Consider the following 19,544-nt stretch of genomic DNA (forward strand, 5'->3'; position numbering starts at 1 on the left):
ATTTTCCGGAAGTATCTGGATAAATTTATGATTGTTTATCTGGATGATATTCTGGTTTTCTCTGAAGATTGGGACTCACATGTGGAGCAGGTCAGGATGGTGTTTCAGGTTTTGCGTGAGAATGCTTTGTTTGTTAAAGGCTCAAAGTGTCTCTTTGGAGTACAGAAGGTTCCCTTTTTGGGGTTTATTTTTTCCCCTTCTGCTGTGGAGATGGACCCAGTCAAGGTCCGAGCTATTCATGACTGGACTCAACCCACGTCAGTTAAGAGTCTTCAGAAGTTCTTGGGTTTTGCTAACTTCTACCGTCGTTTTATCGCTAATTTTTCTAGCGTTGTTAAACCTTTGACGGATATGACCAAGAAAGGTTCTGATGTTGCTAACTGGGCTCCTGCAGCCGTGGAGGCGTTCCAAGAGTTGAAGCGCCGGTTTACTTCGGCGCCTGTTTTGTGCCAGCCTGATGTCTCACTTCCCTTTCAGGTCGAAGTGGATGCTTCTGAGATTGGGGCAGGGGCCGTTTTGTCACAGAGAGGCCCTGGTTGCTCGGTAATGAGACCATGTGCTTTCTTCTCTAGGAAGTTTTCGTCTGCTGAGCGGAATTATGATGTTGGCAATCGGGAGTTGCTGGCCATGAAGTGGGCATTTGAGGAGTGGCGTCATTGGCTCGAGGGTGCTAAGCATCGTGTGGTGGTCTTGACTGATCACAAAAATTTGATGTATCTCGAGTCTGCTAAACGCCTGAATCCTAGACAGGCCCGCTGGTCATTGTTTTTCTCCCGTTTTGACTTTGTGGTCTCGTATTTACCAGGTTCAAAGAATGTGAAGGCTGATGCTCTTTCAAGGAGCTTTGTGCCTGACTCTCCTGGAGTCGCAGAACCAGTTGGTATTCTTAAAGAGGGAGTTATCTTGTCGGCCATTTCTCCCGATTTGCGACGTGTGTTGCAGAGATTTCAGGCTGGTAGACCTGACTCTTGTCCACCTGACAGACTGTTTGTTCCTGATAAGTGGACCAGCAGAGTCATTTCCGAGGTTCATTCCTCGGTGTTGGCAGGGCATCCGGGAATTTTTGGCACCAGAGATCTGGTGGCTAGGTCCTTTTGGTGGCCTTCCTTGTCACGGGATGTGCGGTCATTTGTGCAGTCCTGTGGGACTTGTGCTCGAGCTAAGCCTTGCTGTTCTCGTGCCAGCGGGTTGCTCTTGCCCTTGCCTGTCCCGAAGAGGCCTTGGACACACATTTCCATGGATTTCATTTCAGATCTCCCGGTGTCTCAGGGCATGTCTGTCATCTGGGTGGTGTGTGATCGCTTTTCTAAAATGGTCCATTTGGTGCCTTTGCCTAAGCTGCCTTCCTCTTCCGATCTGGTTCCTGTGTTCTTTCAGAATGTGGTTCGTTTACATGGCATTCCTGAGAATATTGTGTCTGACAGAGGATCCCAGTTTGTTTCCAGGTTCTGGCGATCCTTTTGTGCTAGGATGGGCATTGATTTGTCGTTTTCGTCTGCCTTTCATCCTCAGACTAATGGACAAACGGAGTGAACTAATCAGACTCTGGAGGCTTATTTGAGGTGTTTTGTTTCGGCAGATCAGGATGATTGGGTGACCTTCTTGCCGTTGGCTGAGTTTGCCCTTAATAATCGGGCTAGTTCCGCTACTTTGGTTTCGACATTTTTCTGCAACTCTGGTTTCCACCCTCGTTTTTCCTCGGGACATGTGGAGCCTTCTGACTGTCCTGGGGTATATTCTGTGGTGGATAGGTTGCAGCAGATCTGGAATCATGTGGTGGACAACTTAAAGTTGTCACAGGAGAAGGCTCAGCGTTTTGCCAACCGCCGCCGCGGTGTGGGTCCCCGACTTCGTGTTGGGGATTTGGTATGGCTGTCTTCTCGATTTGTTCCGATGAAGGTCTCCTCTCCTAAATTTAAGCCTCGCTTCATCGGTCCTTACAAGATATTGGAAATCCTTAATCCTGTGTCCTTTCGCTTGGATCTTCCGGTGTCGTTTGCCATTCACAACGTGTTCCATAGGTCTTTGTTGCGGCCTGTGGTTGTGCCTGTGGTTCCTTCTGTTGAGCCTCCTGCTCCGGTGTTGGTTGAGGGCGAGTTGGAGTACGTGGTGGAGAAGATCTTGGATTCTCGTCTCTCCAGACGGAGGCTTCAGTATCTGGTCAAGTGGAAGGGCTATGGTCAGGAGGATAATTCCTGGGTGGTTGCCTCTGATGTGCATGCGGCCGATTTAGTTTGTGCCTTTCACGCTGCTCATCCTGATCGCCCTGGTGGTCTTGGTGAGGGTTCGGTGACCCCTCCTTAAGGGGGGGGTACTGTTGTGAATTAAACTTCTTGGCTCCCTCTTGTGGTTACTAGTGATATGACTCTGGGATTGTCTTTCCTCAGTTTGGCACCCACCTGGGTCGTTAGTCCAGGGGAGTTGCTATATAAGCTTCCTGGATCCTTAGTCCAGTGCCTGGCATCGTTGTAATCAGATCCTTTCTGTTTGCTCCTGTCTGCTGGTCCGGGTTCGTGCAAAATTAAGCTAAGTCCTGCTTCTTTGTTTTTTTGGTTATTTGCTTGCTCTCATTTTTGTCCAGCTTGTACTAAATGTGATTCCTGACCTTGCTGGAAGCTCTAGGGGGCTGGTGTTCTCCCTCCGGGCCGTTAGATGGTTCGGGGGTTCTTGAATATCCAGCGTGGATATTTTGATAGGGTTTTTGCTGACCATATAAGTCATCTTACTATATTCTGCTATTAGCTAGTGGGCCTCTCTTTGCTAAATACCTAGCTCATTCTTACGTTTGTCTTTTCCTCTTACCTCACCGTTATTATTTGTTGGGGGCTTGTATCCAACTTTTGGGGTCTTTTCTCTGGAGGCAAGAAAGGTCTTTCTTTTCCTTTCTAGGGTTAGTTAGTTCTCCGGCTGGCGCGAGACGTCTAGAACCAACGTAGGCACGTTCCCCGGCTGCTGCTATTTGAGGTGCTAGGATTAGATATATGGTCAGCTCAGTTACCACTGCCCTATGAGCTGGTTTTTTGTGTTTGCAGACTTAGTAATTATTTCTGAGACCCTCTGCCATTGGGGTCATAACAGGGTTGATGCAGTCCAGGGTTATCTGGCATGGGTGTCATGATTCTCAATGGCGAGAGAACATAGCCCAGCATATATAAGAACTAGCTCTTGGAAGATGGAATCTAAACTGACCATGAACTAAACCTGCCGCACAATTAACAGTGGCCGGGTAGCGTGCCTACGTTTTATCCCTAGACGCCCAGCGCCAGCCGGAGGACTAACTAATCCTAGCAGAGGAAAATACAGTCCTGGCTCACCTCTAGAGAAATTTCCCCAAAAGGCAGACAGAGGCCCCCACATATATTGGCGGTGATTTTAGATGAAATGACAAACGTAGTATGAAAATAGGTTTAGCAAAATCGAGGTCCGCTTACTAGATAGCAGGAAGACAGAAAGGGCACTTTCATGGTCAGCTGAAAACCCTATCAAAACACCATCCAGAAATTACTTTAAGACTCTAGTATTAACTCATAACACCAGAGTGGCAATTTCAGATCACAAGAGCTTTCCAGACACAGTAACGAAACAGCAGCTGTGAACTGGAACAAAATGCAAAAACAAACAAGGACGAAAGTCCAACTTAGCTGGGAGTTGTCTAGTAGCAGGAACATGCAAAGAAAGGCTTCTGATTACATTGTTGACCGGCATGAAACTGACAGAGGAGCAAGGTTATATAGAGACTCCCACATCCTGATGGGAACAGGTGAACAGAGAGGGTGATGCACACAAGTTCAATTCCACCAGTGGCCACCGGGGGAGCCCAGAATCCAATTTCACAACAGTACCCCCCCCTTAAGGAGGGGGCACCGAACCCTCACCAGAACCACCAGGGCGATCAGGATGAGCCCTATGAAAGGCACGGACAAGATCGGAGGCATGAACATCAGAGGCAGTCACCCAAGAATTATCCTCCTGACCGTATCCCTTCCATTTGACCAGATACTGGAGTTTCCGTCTGGAAACACGGGAGTCTAAGATCTTTTCCACAACGTACTCCAACTCACCCTTAACCAACACCGGAGCAGGAGGCTCAACGGAAGGCACAACCGGTACCTCATACCTGCGCAATAATGACCGATGAAAAACATTATGAATAGAAAAAGATGCAGGGAGGTCCAAACGGAAGGACACAGGGTTAAGAATCTCCAATATCTTGTACGGGCCGATGAACCGAGGCTTAAACTTAGGAGAAGAAACCCTCATAGGGACAAAACGAGAAGACAACCACACCAAGTCCCCAACACAAAGCCGAGGACCAACACGACGACGGCGGTTGGCAAAAAGCTGAGTCTTCTCCTGGGACAACTTCAAATTGTCCACTACCTGCCCCCAAATCTGATGCAACCTCTCCACCACAGCATCCACTCCAGGACAATCCGAAGATTCCACCTGACCGGAGGAAAATCGAGGATGAAACCCCGAATTACAGAAAAACGGGGACACCAAGGTGGCAGAGCTGGCCCGATTATTGAGGGCGAACTCCGCCAATGGCAAAAAAGCAACCCAATCATCCTGATCCGCAGACACAAAACACCTCAAATATGTCTCCAAGGTCTGATTAGTCCGCTCGGTCTGGCCATTAGTCTGAGGATGGAAAGCAGACGAAAAAGACAAATCTATGCCCATCCTAGCACAGAATGCCCGCCAAAATCTAGACACGAATTGGGTCCCTCTGTCAGAAACGATATTCTCCGGAATACCATGCAAACGAACAACATTTTGAAAAAACAGAGGAACCAACTCGGAAGAAGAAGGCAACTTAGGCAAGGGAACCAAATGGACCATCTTAGAGAAACGGTCCCACACCACCCAGATGACAGACATCTTCTGAGAAACAGGCAGATCCGAAATAAAATCCATCGAGATGTGCGTCCAAGGCCTCTTCGGAATAGTCAAGGGCAACAACAATCCACTAGCCCGAGAACAACAAGGCTTGGCCCGAGCACAAACGTCACAAGACTGCACAAAGCCTCGCACATCTCGTGACAGGGAAGGCCACCAGAAGGACCTTGCCACCAAATCCCTGGTACCAAAGATTCCAGGATGACCTGCCAACGCAGAAGAATGAACCTCAGAGATGACTCTACTGGTCCAATCATCAGGAACAAACAGTCTACCAGGTGGGCAACGATCCGGTCTATCCGCCTGAAACTCCTGCAAGGCCCGCCGCAGGTCTGGAGAAACGGCAGACAATATCACTCCATCCTTAAGGATACCTGTGGGCTCAGAATTGCCAGGGGAGTCAGGCTCAAAACTCCTAGAAAGGGCATCCGCCTTAACATTCTTAGAACCCGGTAGGTATGACACCACAAAATTAAACCGAGAGAAAAACAACGACCAGCGCGCCTGTCTAGGATTCAGGCGCCTGGCAGACTCAAGGTAAATTAAATTTTTGTGGTCAGTCAATACCACCACCTGATGTCTGGCCCCCTCAAGCCAGTGACGCCACTCCTCAAAAGCCCACTTCATGGCCAAAAGCTCCCGATTCCCAATATCATAATTCCGCTCGGCGGGCGAAAATTTACGGGAAAAAAAAGCACAAGGTCTCATCACAGGGCAGTCGGAACTTCTCTGCGACAACACCGCCCCAGCTCCGATTTCAGAAGCGTCGACCTCAACCTGAAAAGGAAGAGCAACATCAGGCTGACGCAACACAGGGGCGGAAGAAAAGCGGCGCTTAAGCTCCCGAAAGGCCTCCACAGCATCAGGGGACCAATCAGCAACATCAGCACCCTTCTTAGTCAAATCACTCAATGGTTTAACAACATCAGAAAAACCAGCAATAAATCGACGATAAAAGTTAGCAAAGCCCAAAAATTTCTGAAGACTCTTAAGAGAAGAGGGTTGCGTCCAATCACAAATAGCCTGAACCTTGACAGGATCCATCTCGATGGAAGAGGGGGAAAAAATGTATCCCAAGAAGGAAATCTTTTGAACCCCAAAAACGCACTTAGAACCCTTCACACACAAGGAATTAGACCGCAAAACCTGAAAAACCCTCCTGACCTGCTGGACATGAGAGTCCCAGTCATCCGAAAAAATCAGAATATCATCCAGATACACAATCATAAATTTATCCAAATAATCGCGGAAAATGTCATGCATAAAGGACTGGAAGACTGAAGGGGCATTTGAAAGACCAAAAGGCATCACCAAATACTCAAAGTGGCCCTCGGGCGTATTAAATGCGGTTTTCCACTCATCCCCCTGCTTGATTCGCACCAAATTATACGCCCCACGGAGATCAATCTTAGAGAACCACTTGGCCCCCTTTATACGAGCAAACAAATCAGTCAGCAGTGGTAACGGATATTGATATTTAACCGTGATTTTATTCAAAAGCCGATAATCAATACACGGCCTCAAAGAGCCATCTTTCTTAGACACAAAGAAAAAACCGGCTCCTAAGGGAGATGACGAAGGACGAATATGTCCCTTTTCCAAGGACTCCTTTATATATTCTCGCATAGCAGCGTGTTCAGGCACAGACAGATTAAATAAACGACCCTTAGGGTATTTACTACCCGGGATCAAATCTATGGCACAATCGCACTCCCGGTGCGGAGGTAGTGAACCAAGCTTGGGTTCTTCAAAAACGTCACGATAGTCAGACAAGAATTCAGGAATCTCAGAGGGAATAGATGATGAAATGGAAACCAAAGGTACGTCCCCATGAGTCCCTTTACATCCCCAGCTTAACACAGACATAGCTTTCCAGTCGAGGACTGGGTTATGAGATTGCAGCCATGGCAATCCTAGCACCAAAACATCATGTAGATTATACAGCACCAGAAAGCGAATAATCTCCTGGTGATCCGGATTAATACGCATAGTTACTTGTGTCCAGTATTGTGGTTTATTACTAGCCAATGGGGTGGAGTCAATCCCCTTCAGAGGTATAGGAGCTTCCAAAGGCTCCAAATCATACCCACAGCGTTTGGCAAAGGACCAATCCATAAGACTCAAAGCGGCGCCAGAGTCGACATAGGCGTCCGCGGTAATAGATGATAAAGAACAAATCAGGGTCACAGATAGAATAAACTTAGACTGTAAAGTGCCAATTGAAACAGACTTGTCAAGCTTCTTAGTACGCTTAGAGCATGCTGATATAACATGAGTTGAATCACCACAATAGAAGCACAACCCATTTTTTCGTCTAAAATTCTGCATCTCGCTTCTGGACAGAATTCTATCACATTGCATATTTTCTGGCGTCTTCTCAGTAGACACCGCCAAATGGTGCACAGGTTTGCGCTCCCGCAGACGCCTATCGATCTGAATAGCCATTGTCATGGACTCATTCAGACCCGCAGGCACAGGGAACCCCACCATAACATCCTTAATGGCATCAGAGAGACCTTCTCTGAAAATCGCCGCCAGGGCGCACTCATTCCACTGAGTAAGCACAGACCATTTACGGAATTTTTGGCAGTATATTTCAGCTTCATCTTGCCCCTGAGATAGGGACATCAAAGCTTTTTCCGCCTGAAGCTCTAAATGAGGTTCCTCATAAAGCAACCCCAAGGCCAGAAAAAACGCATCCACATTGAGCAACGCAGGATCCCCTGGTGTCAATGCAAAAGCCCAATCTTGAGGGTCGCCCCGGAGCAAGGAAATTACAATCCTGACCTGCTGTGCAGGATCTCCGGCAGAGCGAGACTTCAGGGACAAAAACAATTTGCAATTATTTTTAAAATTTTGAAAGCAAGATCTATTCCCTGAAAAAAATTCAGGCAAAGGAATTCTAGGTTCAGACATAGGTGCATGAACAACAAAATCTTGCAAATTTTGTACCTTCGTGGCGAGATTATTCAAACCTGTAGCTACACTCTGAAGATCCATTTCAAACAGGTGAACACAGAGCCATTCAAGGATTAGAAGGAGAGAAAGAGAGGAAGGCTGCAGTATAGGCAGACTAGCAAGTGATTCAATTATGAGCACACTCAGAACTAGAGAAAAAAAAAAAAAAAATTTCAGCAGACTTCTTTTCTCTCTCCTTTCTCAGCCAATAATTTAACCCTTTTGGGCCGGTCAAACTGTCATGATTCTCAATGGCGAGAGAACATAGCCCAGCATATATAAGAACTAGCTCTTGGAAGATGGAATCTAAACTGACCATGAACTAAACCTGCCGCACAATTAACAGTGGCCGGGTAGCGTGCCTACGTTTTATCCCTAGACGCCCAGCGCCAGCCGGAGGACTAACTAATCCTAGCAGAGGAAAATACAGTCCTGGCTCACCTCTAGAGAAATTTCCCCAAAAGGCAGACAGAGGCCCCCACATATATTGGCGGTGATTTTAGATGAAATGACAAACGTAGTATGAAAATAGGTTTAGCAAAATCGAGGTCCGCTTACTAGATAGCAGGAAGACAGAAAGGGCACTTTCATGGTCAGCTGAAAACCCTATCAAAACACCATCCAGAAATTACTTTAAGACTCTAGTATTAACTCATAACACCAGAGTGGCAATTTCAGATCACAAGAGCTTTCCAGACACAGTAACGAAACAGCAGCTGTGAACTGGAACAAAATGCAAAAACAAACAAGGACGAAAGTCCAACTTAGCTGGGAGTTGTCTAGTAGCAGGAACATGCAAAGAAAGGCTTCTGATTACATTGTTGACCGGCATGAAACTGACAGAGGAGCAAGGTTATATAGAGACTCCCACATCCTGATGGGAACAGGTGAACAGAGAGGATGATGCACACAAGTTCAATTCCACCAGTGGCCACCGGGGGAGCCCAGAATCCAATTTCACAACACATGGGCATACCAGGACAGTCTCTCTCTCAGGCCTCAGATGCAGCACAGACTCAGCAGGAGAACATCAGACACCGACCTTGGATAGACGTCAGATGATGGCAGGGGTCATCACAGGTTGATGCAGTCCAGAGTCATCTGGCATGGACATACTAGGATGGCCTCTCACTCAGGCCTCAAGCGTAGCACAGGCTCAGCAGGTGAACATCAGACACCGACCCAGGACAGACGTCATCACAGGGTGGACCCCGGGAAACCAGCAGAACATCAGGACACAGACAGAACATCAATACTCAGGCACGACATAGGCTGGACATCAGGACAGGGGTATCTATTTTACTCCAGGGCACTTAAGCCCTTCTGAGCTTTATGGGCGCCCAGGCCCTTCTGACTCTAAACAGGAAGCTCCCTTCCTTTTACTACCATGGCATCTCCTACATTAACTATTTACACTGATCAGGAGCATTGCTAGTCTATGTGTACAAAATGCCCCCATCTAGTGGCCCAATATGTGTACTGTGCTCTCCCTGCATACCATACAATTGGTACAGCCACAGGAACATTTAAATACGTACGTTCAATATTTATACATATATATATCAGCATTAAATATACATTTTAACAGCAGTACGAGACAACGTATATACATTTACACATACTCCTCCCCGGGACATGCTCAGGGGCTCAGGACGGCTACTGCGACCCCTTACACTACCAGTAATGTGGAAGTCCCTTATATTTCCGTTAACAGATGACAGACCTGAGTGAGGGCTTGCTTTTTTTGTGGATTGAGTTGAAGGGAACATATTGGGAACATTTTACAAAACGTTTGGATCACAGTTATCTGGCACTCTAAGCTGAGCGCTTACTTTGGGGGTTTCCACCTAAATCTCCGAGTGACGTAACAGATCAAACACCTGAGGGATCCATTCACCACAGCGAGGCAGTAGAGTTACTCTGGACTCCATCTGGCCTCTGTTCAGAGGTGTCATTTTCAGAAGTGCACAAAACTGTGGCTGACGGCACTTTTATGCAATTCTAAAAAGACTTACACCACCGGATCACAGGTCAGACAGCATCCACAGTGCCTCCAACTGCCTCATTATAGGGAATCTTCCACCGGGGGTTCTGTCTGAATCACGTATTTAAGATTTACACGGAAACCCCTGTGTTTGCCTTCAGCGCAGAGTGCAGGATAAATGTGCGCCGAGCCTTACTGCGATCTTTGGGAGGCAGAATGAAAATATCAGCAGTAGGTGAAGTTTTGTTTTTATTTCCTTTTTACGACGTTCCTCATGTGGTATAAGTGATTAGGCGATTTTACTCTTCGAGTCGGTGCGATGACAGTGATTCCAGATTTATATCGGCTTTTTATGCTTGGCTGCTGACACACTAAAAGACGCATTTTATTGTGAAAACTAGTTTTTGCATCACCATATTTTGAGAGCTATAATTTTTTCAGATTTCGGCCGACAGAGTCATGTGCTCGCTTGTTTTTTGCGGGACGAGCTGACGTTTTTATTGGTACCATTTTCGAGCACATGACATTATTGATTGCTTTCTATTCTGATTTTTGGGGGACAGAATGAACAAAAACCAACAATTCAGGAATTGCGTTTTTTTTTAATGCGTGTAGTAAAATTGATAAGACAGCTGTATTCTTCGGGTCAGTATGATTACAGCGATTACAGTGTTATGTTTTTGCACTTTTACACAATAAAAATTATTTTATAGAAAAAATAATTATTTTTGCATCGCTTTATTCTGAGAGCTATAACTTTTTATTTTTCTGCTGATGGAACTGAGTGGTGGCTTGTTTTTTGCGGGACAAGATGACGTTTTCAGCTGTACCATTTTTATTTACATCCGTCTTTTTTTATCGCATTTTATTGCACTTTGTGTTCGGCAGTATGATGATAAAGCATTGTTTTTTGCCTAGTTTTTTATTTATTTCTTTTATGGCGTGCACTGAAAGGGTTAACTAGTGGGACAGTTTTATAGAGCGGGTCGTTTCAGACACGGCTACAGTATACCAAATATGTGTATATTTGAAGCATCCCCAGATCATGACCGATCCTCCACCAAATTTCATAGTGGGTGCAAGACACTGTGGCTTGTACGCCTCTCTAGGTCTCCGTCTAACCATTACATGACCAGGTGTTGATCTGGAGATGCTTCAGCAAGGCTGGAATTGGGCAGGTTAATCTTTGCGAAGGACGTATGAATCAAGCTGCATACAAGATGATCCTGGAAAAAACAGTTGATTCCTGCTGCTCAGGCAATGTTCCCTAATTCTGAGGACTGTTTTTCCCAGCAGAACAATGCGCCATGCCACACAGCTAGGTCAATCAAGGTGTGGATGAAGGACCACCACATCAAATCATGGCCAGCCCAATCTCCAGACCTGAACCCCATTGAAAACCGCTGGAATGTAATCAAGAGGAAGATGGATAGTCACAAGCTATCAAACAAAGAAGAACTGCTTAAATTTTTGTACCACGAGTGGCATAAGGTCACCCAAAAGCAGTGTGAAAGACTGGTGGATAGCATGCCAAGATGCATGAAAGCTGTGATTAAAAATCATGGTTATTCCACAAAATATTGATTTCTGAACTCTTCCTGAGTTAAAACATTACTATTGTTGGTTCTAAATGAATATGAACTTGTTGTTTTTTTTTTTGCATTATTTGAGGTCTGCAAGCAATGCATTTTTTTGTTATTTTGACCATTTCTCATTTTTAGAAAATAAATACAAAATTTATTGCTTGGAACTTCGAAGACATGTTGTCAGTAGTTTATAGCATAAAAGAACAATTTACATTTTACTCCAAAAATACCTATAAAGAGAAAAATCAGACAAACTGAACGTTTCCACGGTCTCTTAATTTTTGCCAGAGCTGTATATGTATTCTATGTGTTTACAGTATATCTATTCTATCTATTCTATTCTAACCTGTCAGTGTGATTTTACTGTACACGGCACATGAACTGCAGGCTTTTCAAAGGTCACCGATACGTAAAAATCATACAGCACTCGCATAGGCCAAGTGCGGTGTGATTTTTTTTTTGCATCCACAGGCTTGCATTGGCGAGTCTCGGCTGAGTCTCGATGACAATTGCAGCATGCTGCGATTTTACAATGACTCTGAATATGCCCGAGAAAATAAAGGTGATGGGAGCTGCCCCATAAATTAACCCCTTAATCCCATTTGACGTACTATCCCGTCAAGGTGACCTGGGACTTAATTCCCCGGGATGGGATAGTACATCATAGCGATTGGCTGTGCTCACGGGGGGAGCGCGGCCGATCGCGGCCGGGTGTCAGCTGACTATCGTAGCTGACATCCGGCACTATGTGCCAGGAGTGGTCACAGACCGCCCCCGGCACATTAACCCCCGGCACACTGCGATCAAACATGATCGCAGCCTTCCGGGGCATAGGGAAGCATCGCACAGGGAGGGGGCTCCCTGCAGGCTTCCCTGAGACCCTCGGTACAAGGCGATGTGCTCAACTTGTACCGAGCTTCTCCTCCCTGCAGGCCCCAGATCCAAAATGGCCGCGGGGCTACTTCCGGGTCCTGCAGGGAGGTGGCTTACAAGCGCCTGCTCAGAGCAGGCGCTGGTAGGCCTCCCTGCTGTGCCTGCGTGATCGCTGATCTGACACAGTGCACAGCAAAGTGTCAGATCAGCGATCTGTCACTATAACATGATGCCCCTAAATAAATAATTGTTACCCTTGGGAAAATAAAAATTTGGGGGGCTAAAAAACTTTTTTTGTAGAAAAAAATGATTTTTTTATTTTCACGGCTCTGCGTTATAAGCTGTAGTGAAATACTTGGGGGTTCAAAGTTCTCACAACACATCTACATAAGTTCCTTGGGGGTCTAGGTTCCAATATGGGGTCACTTGTGGGGGGTTTCTACTGTTTAGGTACATCAGGGGCTCTGCAAACCAATCCATCTAAATCTGCATTCCAAATGGCGCTCCTTCCCTTCCGAGATCTGCCATGCACACAAACGATGGTTACCCCCCACATATGGGGTATCAGCGTACACAGGACAAATTGGACAACAAATTTTGGTGACCAATTTCTCCTTTTACCCTTGGGAAAATACAAAACTGGGTGTTTTGTGGAAAAAAAAAAAAGATTTTTTATTTTCACGGCTCTGCCTTATTAAATGTAGTGAAGCACTTGGGGGTTCAAAGTTCTCACAACACATCTAGATAAGTTCCTTGAGGGGTCTAGTTTCTAATATGGGGTCACTTGTGGGGAGTTTCTACTGTTTAGGTACATCAGGGGCTCTGAAAATGTAATGTGATGCCTGCAGACCAATCCATCTAAGTCTGCATTCCAAATGGCACTCCTTCCCTTCCGAGCTCTGCCATGCGCCCAAACGGTGGTTACCCCCCACTTATGGGGTATCAGCGTACTTAGAACAAATTCCACAACAACTTTTGGGGTCCAATTTCTCCTGTTACCCTTGGGAAAATGCAAACTGGGGGCTAAAATATAATTTTTGTGGAAAAAAAAAAGAATTTTTATTTTCATGGCTCTGCGTCATAAACTGTAGTGAAACACTTGGGGGTTCAAAGCTCTCACAACACATCTAGATAAGTTCCTTAGGGGGTCTACTTTCCAAAATGGTGTCACTTGTGGGGGTTTTCAATGTTTACGCACATGAGGGGCTCTCCAAATGCAACATGGTGTCCCATCTTAATTCCAGCCAATTTTGCATTGAAAAGTCAAACGGCGCTCCTTCCCTTCTGAGCTCTGCCATGCACCCAAACAGTGGTTTACCCCCACATATAGGGTATCGTGATACTCAGGACAAATTGTACAACAAGTTTTGGGGTCCATTTTCTCCTGTTACCCTTGGTAAAATAAAACAAATTGGAGCTGAATAAACATTTTTGTGAAAAAATTTTTTTTTAAACATTCCAAAAATTCCTGTGAAGCACCAGAAGGGTTAATAAACTTCTTGAATGTGGTTTTGAGCACCTTGAGGGGTGCAGTTTTTAGAACGGTGTCACACTTGGTTATTTTCTATCATATAGACCCCTCAAAATGACTTCAAATGTGATGTGGTTCCTAAAAAAATGGGTGTTGTAAAAATTAGAAATTGCTGGTCAGATTTTAACCCTTATACCTCCCTAACAAAAAAAAATTTTGTTTCCAAAATTGTGCTGATGTAAAGTAGACATGTGGGAAATGATACTTATTAAGTATTTTCTGTGATTTAAGGGCATAAAAATTCAAAGTTGGAAAATTGCGAAATTTCCAAACTTTTCGCCAAATTTCTGCTTTTTTCACAAATAAACGCAGGTAATATCAAAGAAATATTACAACTATCATGAAGTATAATATGTCCTGAGAAAACAGTGCCAGAATCACAGGGATCCGTTGAAGCGTTCCAGAGTTATAACCTCATAAAGGGACAGTGGTCAGAATTGTAAAAATTGGCCCGGTCATTAATGTGCAAACCACCCTCGGGGCTTAAGGGGTTAACATTGGGTCGAGTGCTATGCAATATTTTCTCGCATAGCACTCGCCCGTATTCTACAGTAGTGCGACGCCGGCCTTACAGAGAAAAACGATGCTCCGCAGATCTGTGAGATGGCAATAAACACATGTACGTCATCTGTTAATGTAATATAGCAGGTTTCCACATTACTAGTAGCACAAAGGCTCAGGAAAAGCGAAATGGAGCCTTGCTCCCAAAAGAAATTCAGCAAATTCTGTGCTCCCAAATCCAAATACCTCCCCTCCCTTCTGAGCCCCAGTGTGTCTAAACCACATTTAGCACCCTCATATTTGGAATTTCTGTAGTGATGAGAGGCTGCCAATTTTATAGCTGCGTGTGTCCAGAAGCATGAGCTGGGGATAATGTACTGATCACTAAAATGTACTGGTCACTACAGCGTACTGGTCACTACAATGGCAGTTTGCAATTTTCACTCAGCAACATCCACTACTTGTTTCTGAAACCACCCATGGAGTCAAAATCGTCACTACGCCTGAATATAAATTTCCAAATGGGTATAATTTCCAAAATGCAGTCACTTGATGTGGGATTCTGATTTTCTAGCACATAGGGGCTCTTTATATGGAGTCCGCAAACTATTCTAGGAAAATTTACGCTCCAGGAGTCAAATATCGCTCCGTCCCTCCCAAGTCTCACCGTGTAGCTAAGCAGTACTGTACATTCACATATGGGTTTTTTCTACATTCAACAGAAATTGTGGAACAAATTTTAGTGCCATTATGAAAATGTAAAGCTTGGAGCTAACACTCAATCTTGGTGGTAAAAATGTAAATAATTTTTTCTTCACTGCCCAGTGGTATAAAATTCTGTGACACCCCTGTGGTTTGAATATAATCTCTGCACCCCAAGATGAATTCATTGAGAGGTTTTATTTGTAAAATGGGGTCACTTATGGGGTTTCTGCTGTTCTAGAACCTCAGGGGCTCTGCCAATGTGACATGGCACTCTCAAACCAGCGCAGCAAAATCTGCATTGTAATATGGCGCTCCTTCCCTTTTGAGGTTTGCACTGTGCCTCAAAAGTAGTTTTCGACCACATATGGGGTATCGGTGAACTCAAGAGAAATTGCATAACAACTTTTGGGGTCCATTTTCTCCTGATACCCTTGTGAACATACAAAATTTAGAATTAAAAAAGATTTTTCTGGGAAAAATGTCATTTTTTTTATTTTCACGGCTTAACATTATAATTATAAACATTTGTGAAGCACCTGGTGGTTTGAGGTGCTGAATGCACATCTAGATATGTTCCCTAAGGGATCTTGTTTGCAAAATGGTGTCACTTGTGGGGGGTTTCCACTGTTTAGGCACATCAGGGACTCTCCAAATGCAACATGGCGTCCGGTAATTATTCCAGCAAATTTTACATTCAAAAATTCAAAAGACACTCCTTACTTTCCAAGCCCTGTCGTGCACCCAAACAGTTGTTTTTATTCACATATTGGGTATTGGCGTACTCCAGAGAAATTGCTCAACAAATTGTATGGTGCAATATCTCCTGTTACCCCTATGAAAATGCAAAATTTGTAGCTAAAATCATTTTTGTGGGAAAAATATGATTTTTTTATTTTCACAGCTCAATGTTATAAACTTCTGTGAATCAGCGGGGGTTCAAGTTGCTCACCACCCATCTAGATAAGTTCTCTAAAGGGTCTAGTTTCCAAAATGGTGTCACTTGTTGAGGGTTTCCACTGTTTAGGCACATCAGGGGCTCTCCAAACACGACATGGCATCCGCTAATTATGACAGCAAATTTTACATTCAAATATTGAAATGGCGCTCTTTCCCTTTCGAGCTTTGCCGTGCGCCCAAACAATAGCTTTCCACCACATATGGGGTATCGGCATGCTGAGGAGAAATTGCACAACAAATTGTATGGTCCATTTTCTCCTGTTACCTTTGCGAAAGTTTTAAAAAAAAATAGGTAATAAGGAACATTTTTGTAAAAGAAAGTTAAATATTTATTTTTTCCTTCCACATTCCATTAATTGCTATGAAGCACCTGAAGGGTTAATAAACATCTTGAATGTGGTTTTGAGCACCTTGAGGGGTACAGTTTTAAGAATAGTGTCACTTTTGGGTATTTTCTATCATATAGACCCCTCAAAGTCACTTCAAATGTGAAGTGGCCCCTAAAAAAATGGTTTTGCTAATTTTGTTGTAAAAATGAGAAATCGCTGGTAAACTTTTAACCCTTATAACTTCCTAACAAAAAAAAATATGTTTCAACAATTGTGCTGATGTAAAGTAGAAATTTTCAAAATTGTAGCCAAATTTCCAATTTTTTCACAAATAAACGTAAGTCACATCAAAGAAATTTTACCACTATCAGTGGTCAGAATCAGTGGGATCCTTTGAAGCGTTCCAGAGTTATGATCTCATAAATTGACAGTGGTCAGAATTGTAAAAATTGGCCTGGTCAGAAACGTGAAAACAGGCTTCGGGGTGAAGGGGTTAATCCCCTATGTTTTGCTTCCTTTCTATTTGGATATTTAGAAAATACTTATACTGTATACTATTTCAGTTGAAAATCAGTTATGGAATAAACGGGAAATATAATTTACTTACCAACAAAACACTTGTCCTTTTTTATTTTTAAAAGGGATGCTATATAATAAATTGAGCAAGTAGAAAATTTGTCATTATTGTACTGGTTTCCATCCATGGCATAAGGAAACATCAAATAATTTCCATTTGGACTGGAAACAGTGAAATTTGCACATTGATCATCTTTGTCATGCTGAAAAAAAAATATGCCATGAATAATAATTGGTAAAGAACATTTAAATTAGAAAAGTTATGTACTATAGAAACTGTAGAACATTTTTCAAATTACAGTAAATTCTGGCTTTTTTGCTGTGCTTGGATCTGCCATAACTGACTAGTGTGCATGTTAATGAGAAACAGAAATAAACTGCTGCCATACAATTTTGACAGAGTCCCATCCCTGCAGAAAGACAGGATTTGGCATGTTGATATTCAATATACACAACCCTTTTTTCCACCATCTGATACAGGTGGAGAGACAGTTTAGGTGGTCCTCATACATATAGGAGACTGAAACCAATCCCAACAATATCAATAGCTAATTCCATTAAGGGGTTGTCTGGACTTAGATATTGAAGACCTATCCACCTACAGTGGTTTGTGAAATTATTAACCCCCTTGGCTTTTTACCTATTTTGTTACATTACAAGCTGTATTTAAATATTTTTGTATAATCCAATTTGTGTGTGATGCATCAGCACTAAATAGTCTAAGTTGGTGAAATTAAATAGGAAAAATATAGGCATACCGTATATACTCGAGTATAAGCCGAGATTTTCAGCCCAAATTTTTGGGCTGAAAGTGCCCCTCTCGGCTCATACTCGAGTCACGGTCGGCGGCAGGGTCGGCGGGTGAGGGGGAGAGGGCGCTGAGGTATACTTACCTGCTTCTGGGGCTCCTGGCGCTCCCCCTGCCCGTCCCACGGTCTCCGGGTGCCGCAGCTCTTCCCCTGTTCAGCGGTCACGTGGGACCGCTCATTAGAGAAATGAATATGGACTCCACTCCCATAGGGGCGGAGCCGCCTATTCATTTCTCTAATCAGCGGTAACGGTGACCGCTGACAGAGGAAGAGGCTGCGGCACCGAAGACCAGCTGTCCGGGGGAAGGAGCGGGACGCCAGGAGCAGGTAAGTATGTCATATTCACCTGTCCGCGTTCCACCCGCCGGGCGCCGCTCTGTCTTCCCAGCGTCTCTCTCTCCGCACTGACTGTGCAGGTCAGAGGGCGCGATGACGCATATAGTGTGCGCGCCGCCCTCTGCCTGATCAGTGCAGAGAGACGCCGGGACGGGACGCTGAGGAGCTGCAAGCAAGAAAGGTGAGTATGTGTTTTATTATTTTTATTGCAGCAGCAGCAGCACAGCTTTCTATGGCACAGCTTTCTATGGCACATCCTATGGGGCAATAATGAACGGTGCAGAGCACTATATGGCACAGCTATGGGGCAATAATGAATGGTGCAGAGCACTATATGGCACAGCTATGGGGCAATAATGAATGGTGCAGAGCACTATATGGCACAGCTATGGGGCAACAATGAACGGTGCAGAGCACTATATGGCACAGCTATGGGGCAATTATGAACGGTGCAGAGCACTATATGGCACAGCTATGGGGCAATAATGAACGGTGCAGAGCACTATATGGCACAGCTATGGGTAAATAATGAACGGCGCAGAGCACTATATGGCACAGCTTTCTATGGTACAGCTATGGGGCAATAATGAACGGTGCAGAGCACTATATGGTACAGCTATCGGGCAATAATAAACGGTGCAGAGCACTATATGGCACAGCTATGGGGGCAATAATGAACGGTGCAGAGCACTATATGGCACAGCTATGGGGCAATAATGAACGGTGCAGAGCACTATATGGCACAGCTATGGGGAAATAATGAACGGCGCAGAGCACTATATGGCACAGCTATGGGGAAATAATGAACGGCACAGAGCACTATATGGCACAGCTATGGGGCAATAATGAACGGTGCAGAGCACTATATGGCACAGCTATGGGGCAAAAATGAACGGTGCAGAGCACTATATGGCACAGCTATGGGGAAATAATGAACGGTGCAGAGCACTATATGGCACAGCTATGGGGAAATAATGAACGGCGCAGAGCACTATATGGCACAGCTATGGGGCAATTATGAATGGTGCAGAGCACTATATGGCACAGCTATGGGGCAATAATGAATGGTGCACAGCACTATAGGGCACAGCTATGGGGCAATAATGAATGGTGCAGAGCACTATATGGCACAGCTATGGGGCAATTATGAATGGTGCAGAGCACTATATGGCACAGCTATGGGGCAATTATGAACGGTGCAGAGCACTATATGGCACAGCTATGGGGCAATAATGAATGGTGCAGAGCACTATATGGCACAGCTTTCTATGGTACAGCTATGGGGCAATAATGAATGGTGCAGAGCACTATATGGCACAGCTATGGGGCCATAATGAACGGTATGGAGCATCTATTTTTATTTTTGAAATTCACCGGTAGCTGCTGCATTTTCCACCCTAGGCTTATACTCGAGTCAATAAGTTTTCCCAGTTTTTTGAGGCAAAATTAGGGGGGTCGGCTTATACTCGGGTCGGCTTATACTCGAGTATATACGATAAA

At 44.6% G+C, this 19,544-nt stretch overlaps 1 protein-coding gene across 1 annotated transcript in view; it reads right to left on the bottom strand.

The window, feature by feature from the left end:
• LOC143784099 (disintegrin and metalloproteinase domain-containing protein 10-like) overlaps positions 1–19,544 on the bottom strand; it is a 276,865-nt gene that overhangs the window by 72,025 nt on the left and 185,296 nt on the right. Inside the window, exon 10 of the mRNA XM_077271955.1 lies at positions 16,931–17,102. Within this exon, the coding sequence (XP_077128070.1) occupies positions 16,931–17,102 (172 nt within the window). The remainder of the gene's footprint in view (positions 1–16,930; positions 17,103–19,544) is intronic.

The sequence above is a fragment of the Ranitomeya variabilis genome, chromosome 1 (genome assembly GCF_051348905.1).
Source record: "Ranitomeya variabilis isolate aRanVar5 chromosome 1, aRanVar5.hap1, whole genome shotgun sequence".
NCBI lineage: Eukaryota > Metazoa > Chordata > Amphibia > Anura > Dendrobatidae > Ranitomeya > Ranitomeya variabilis.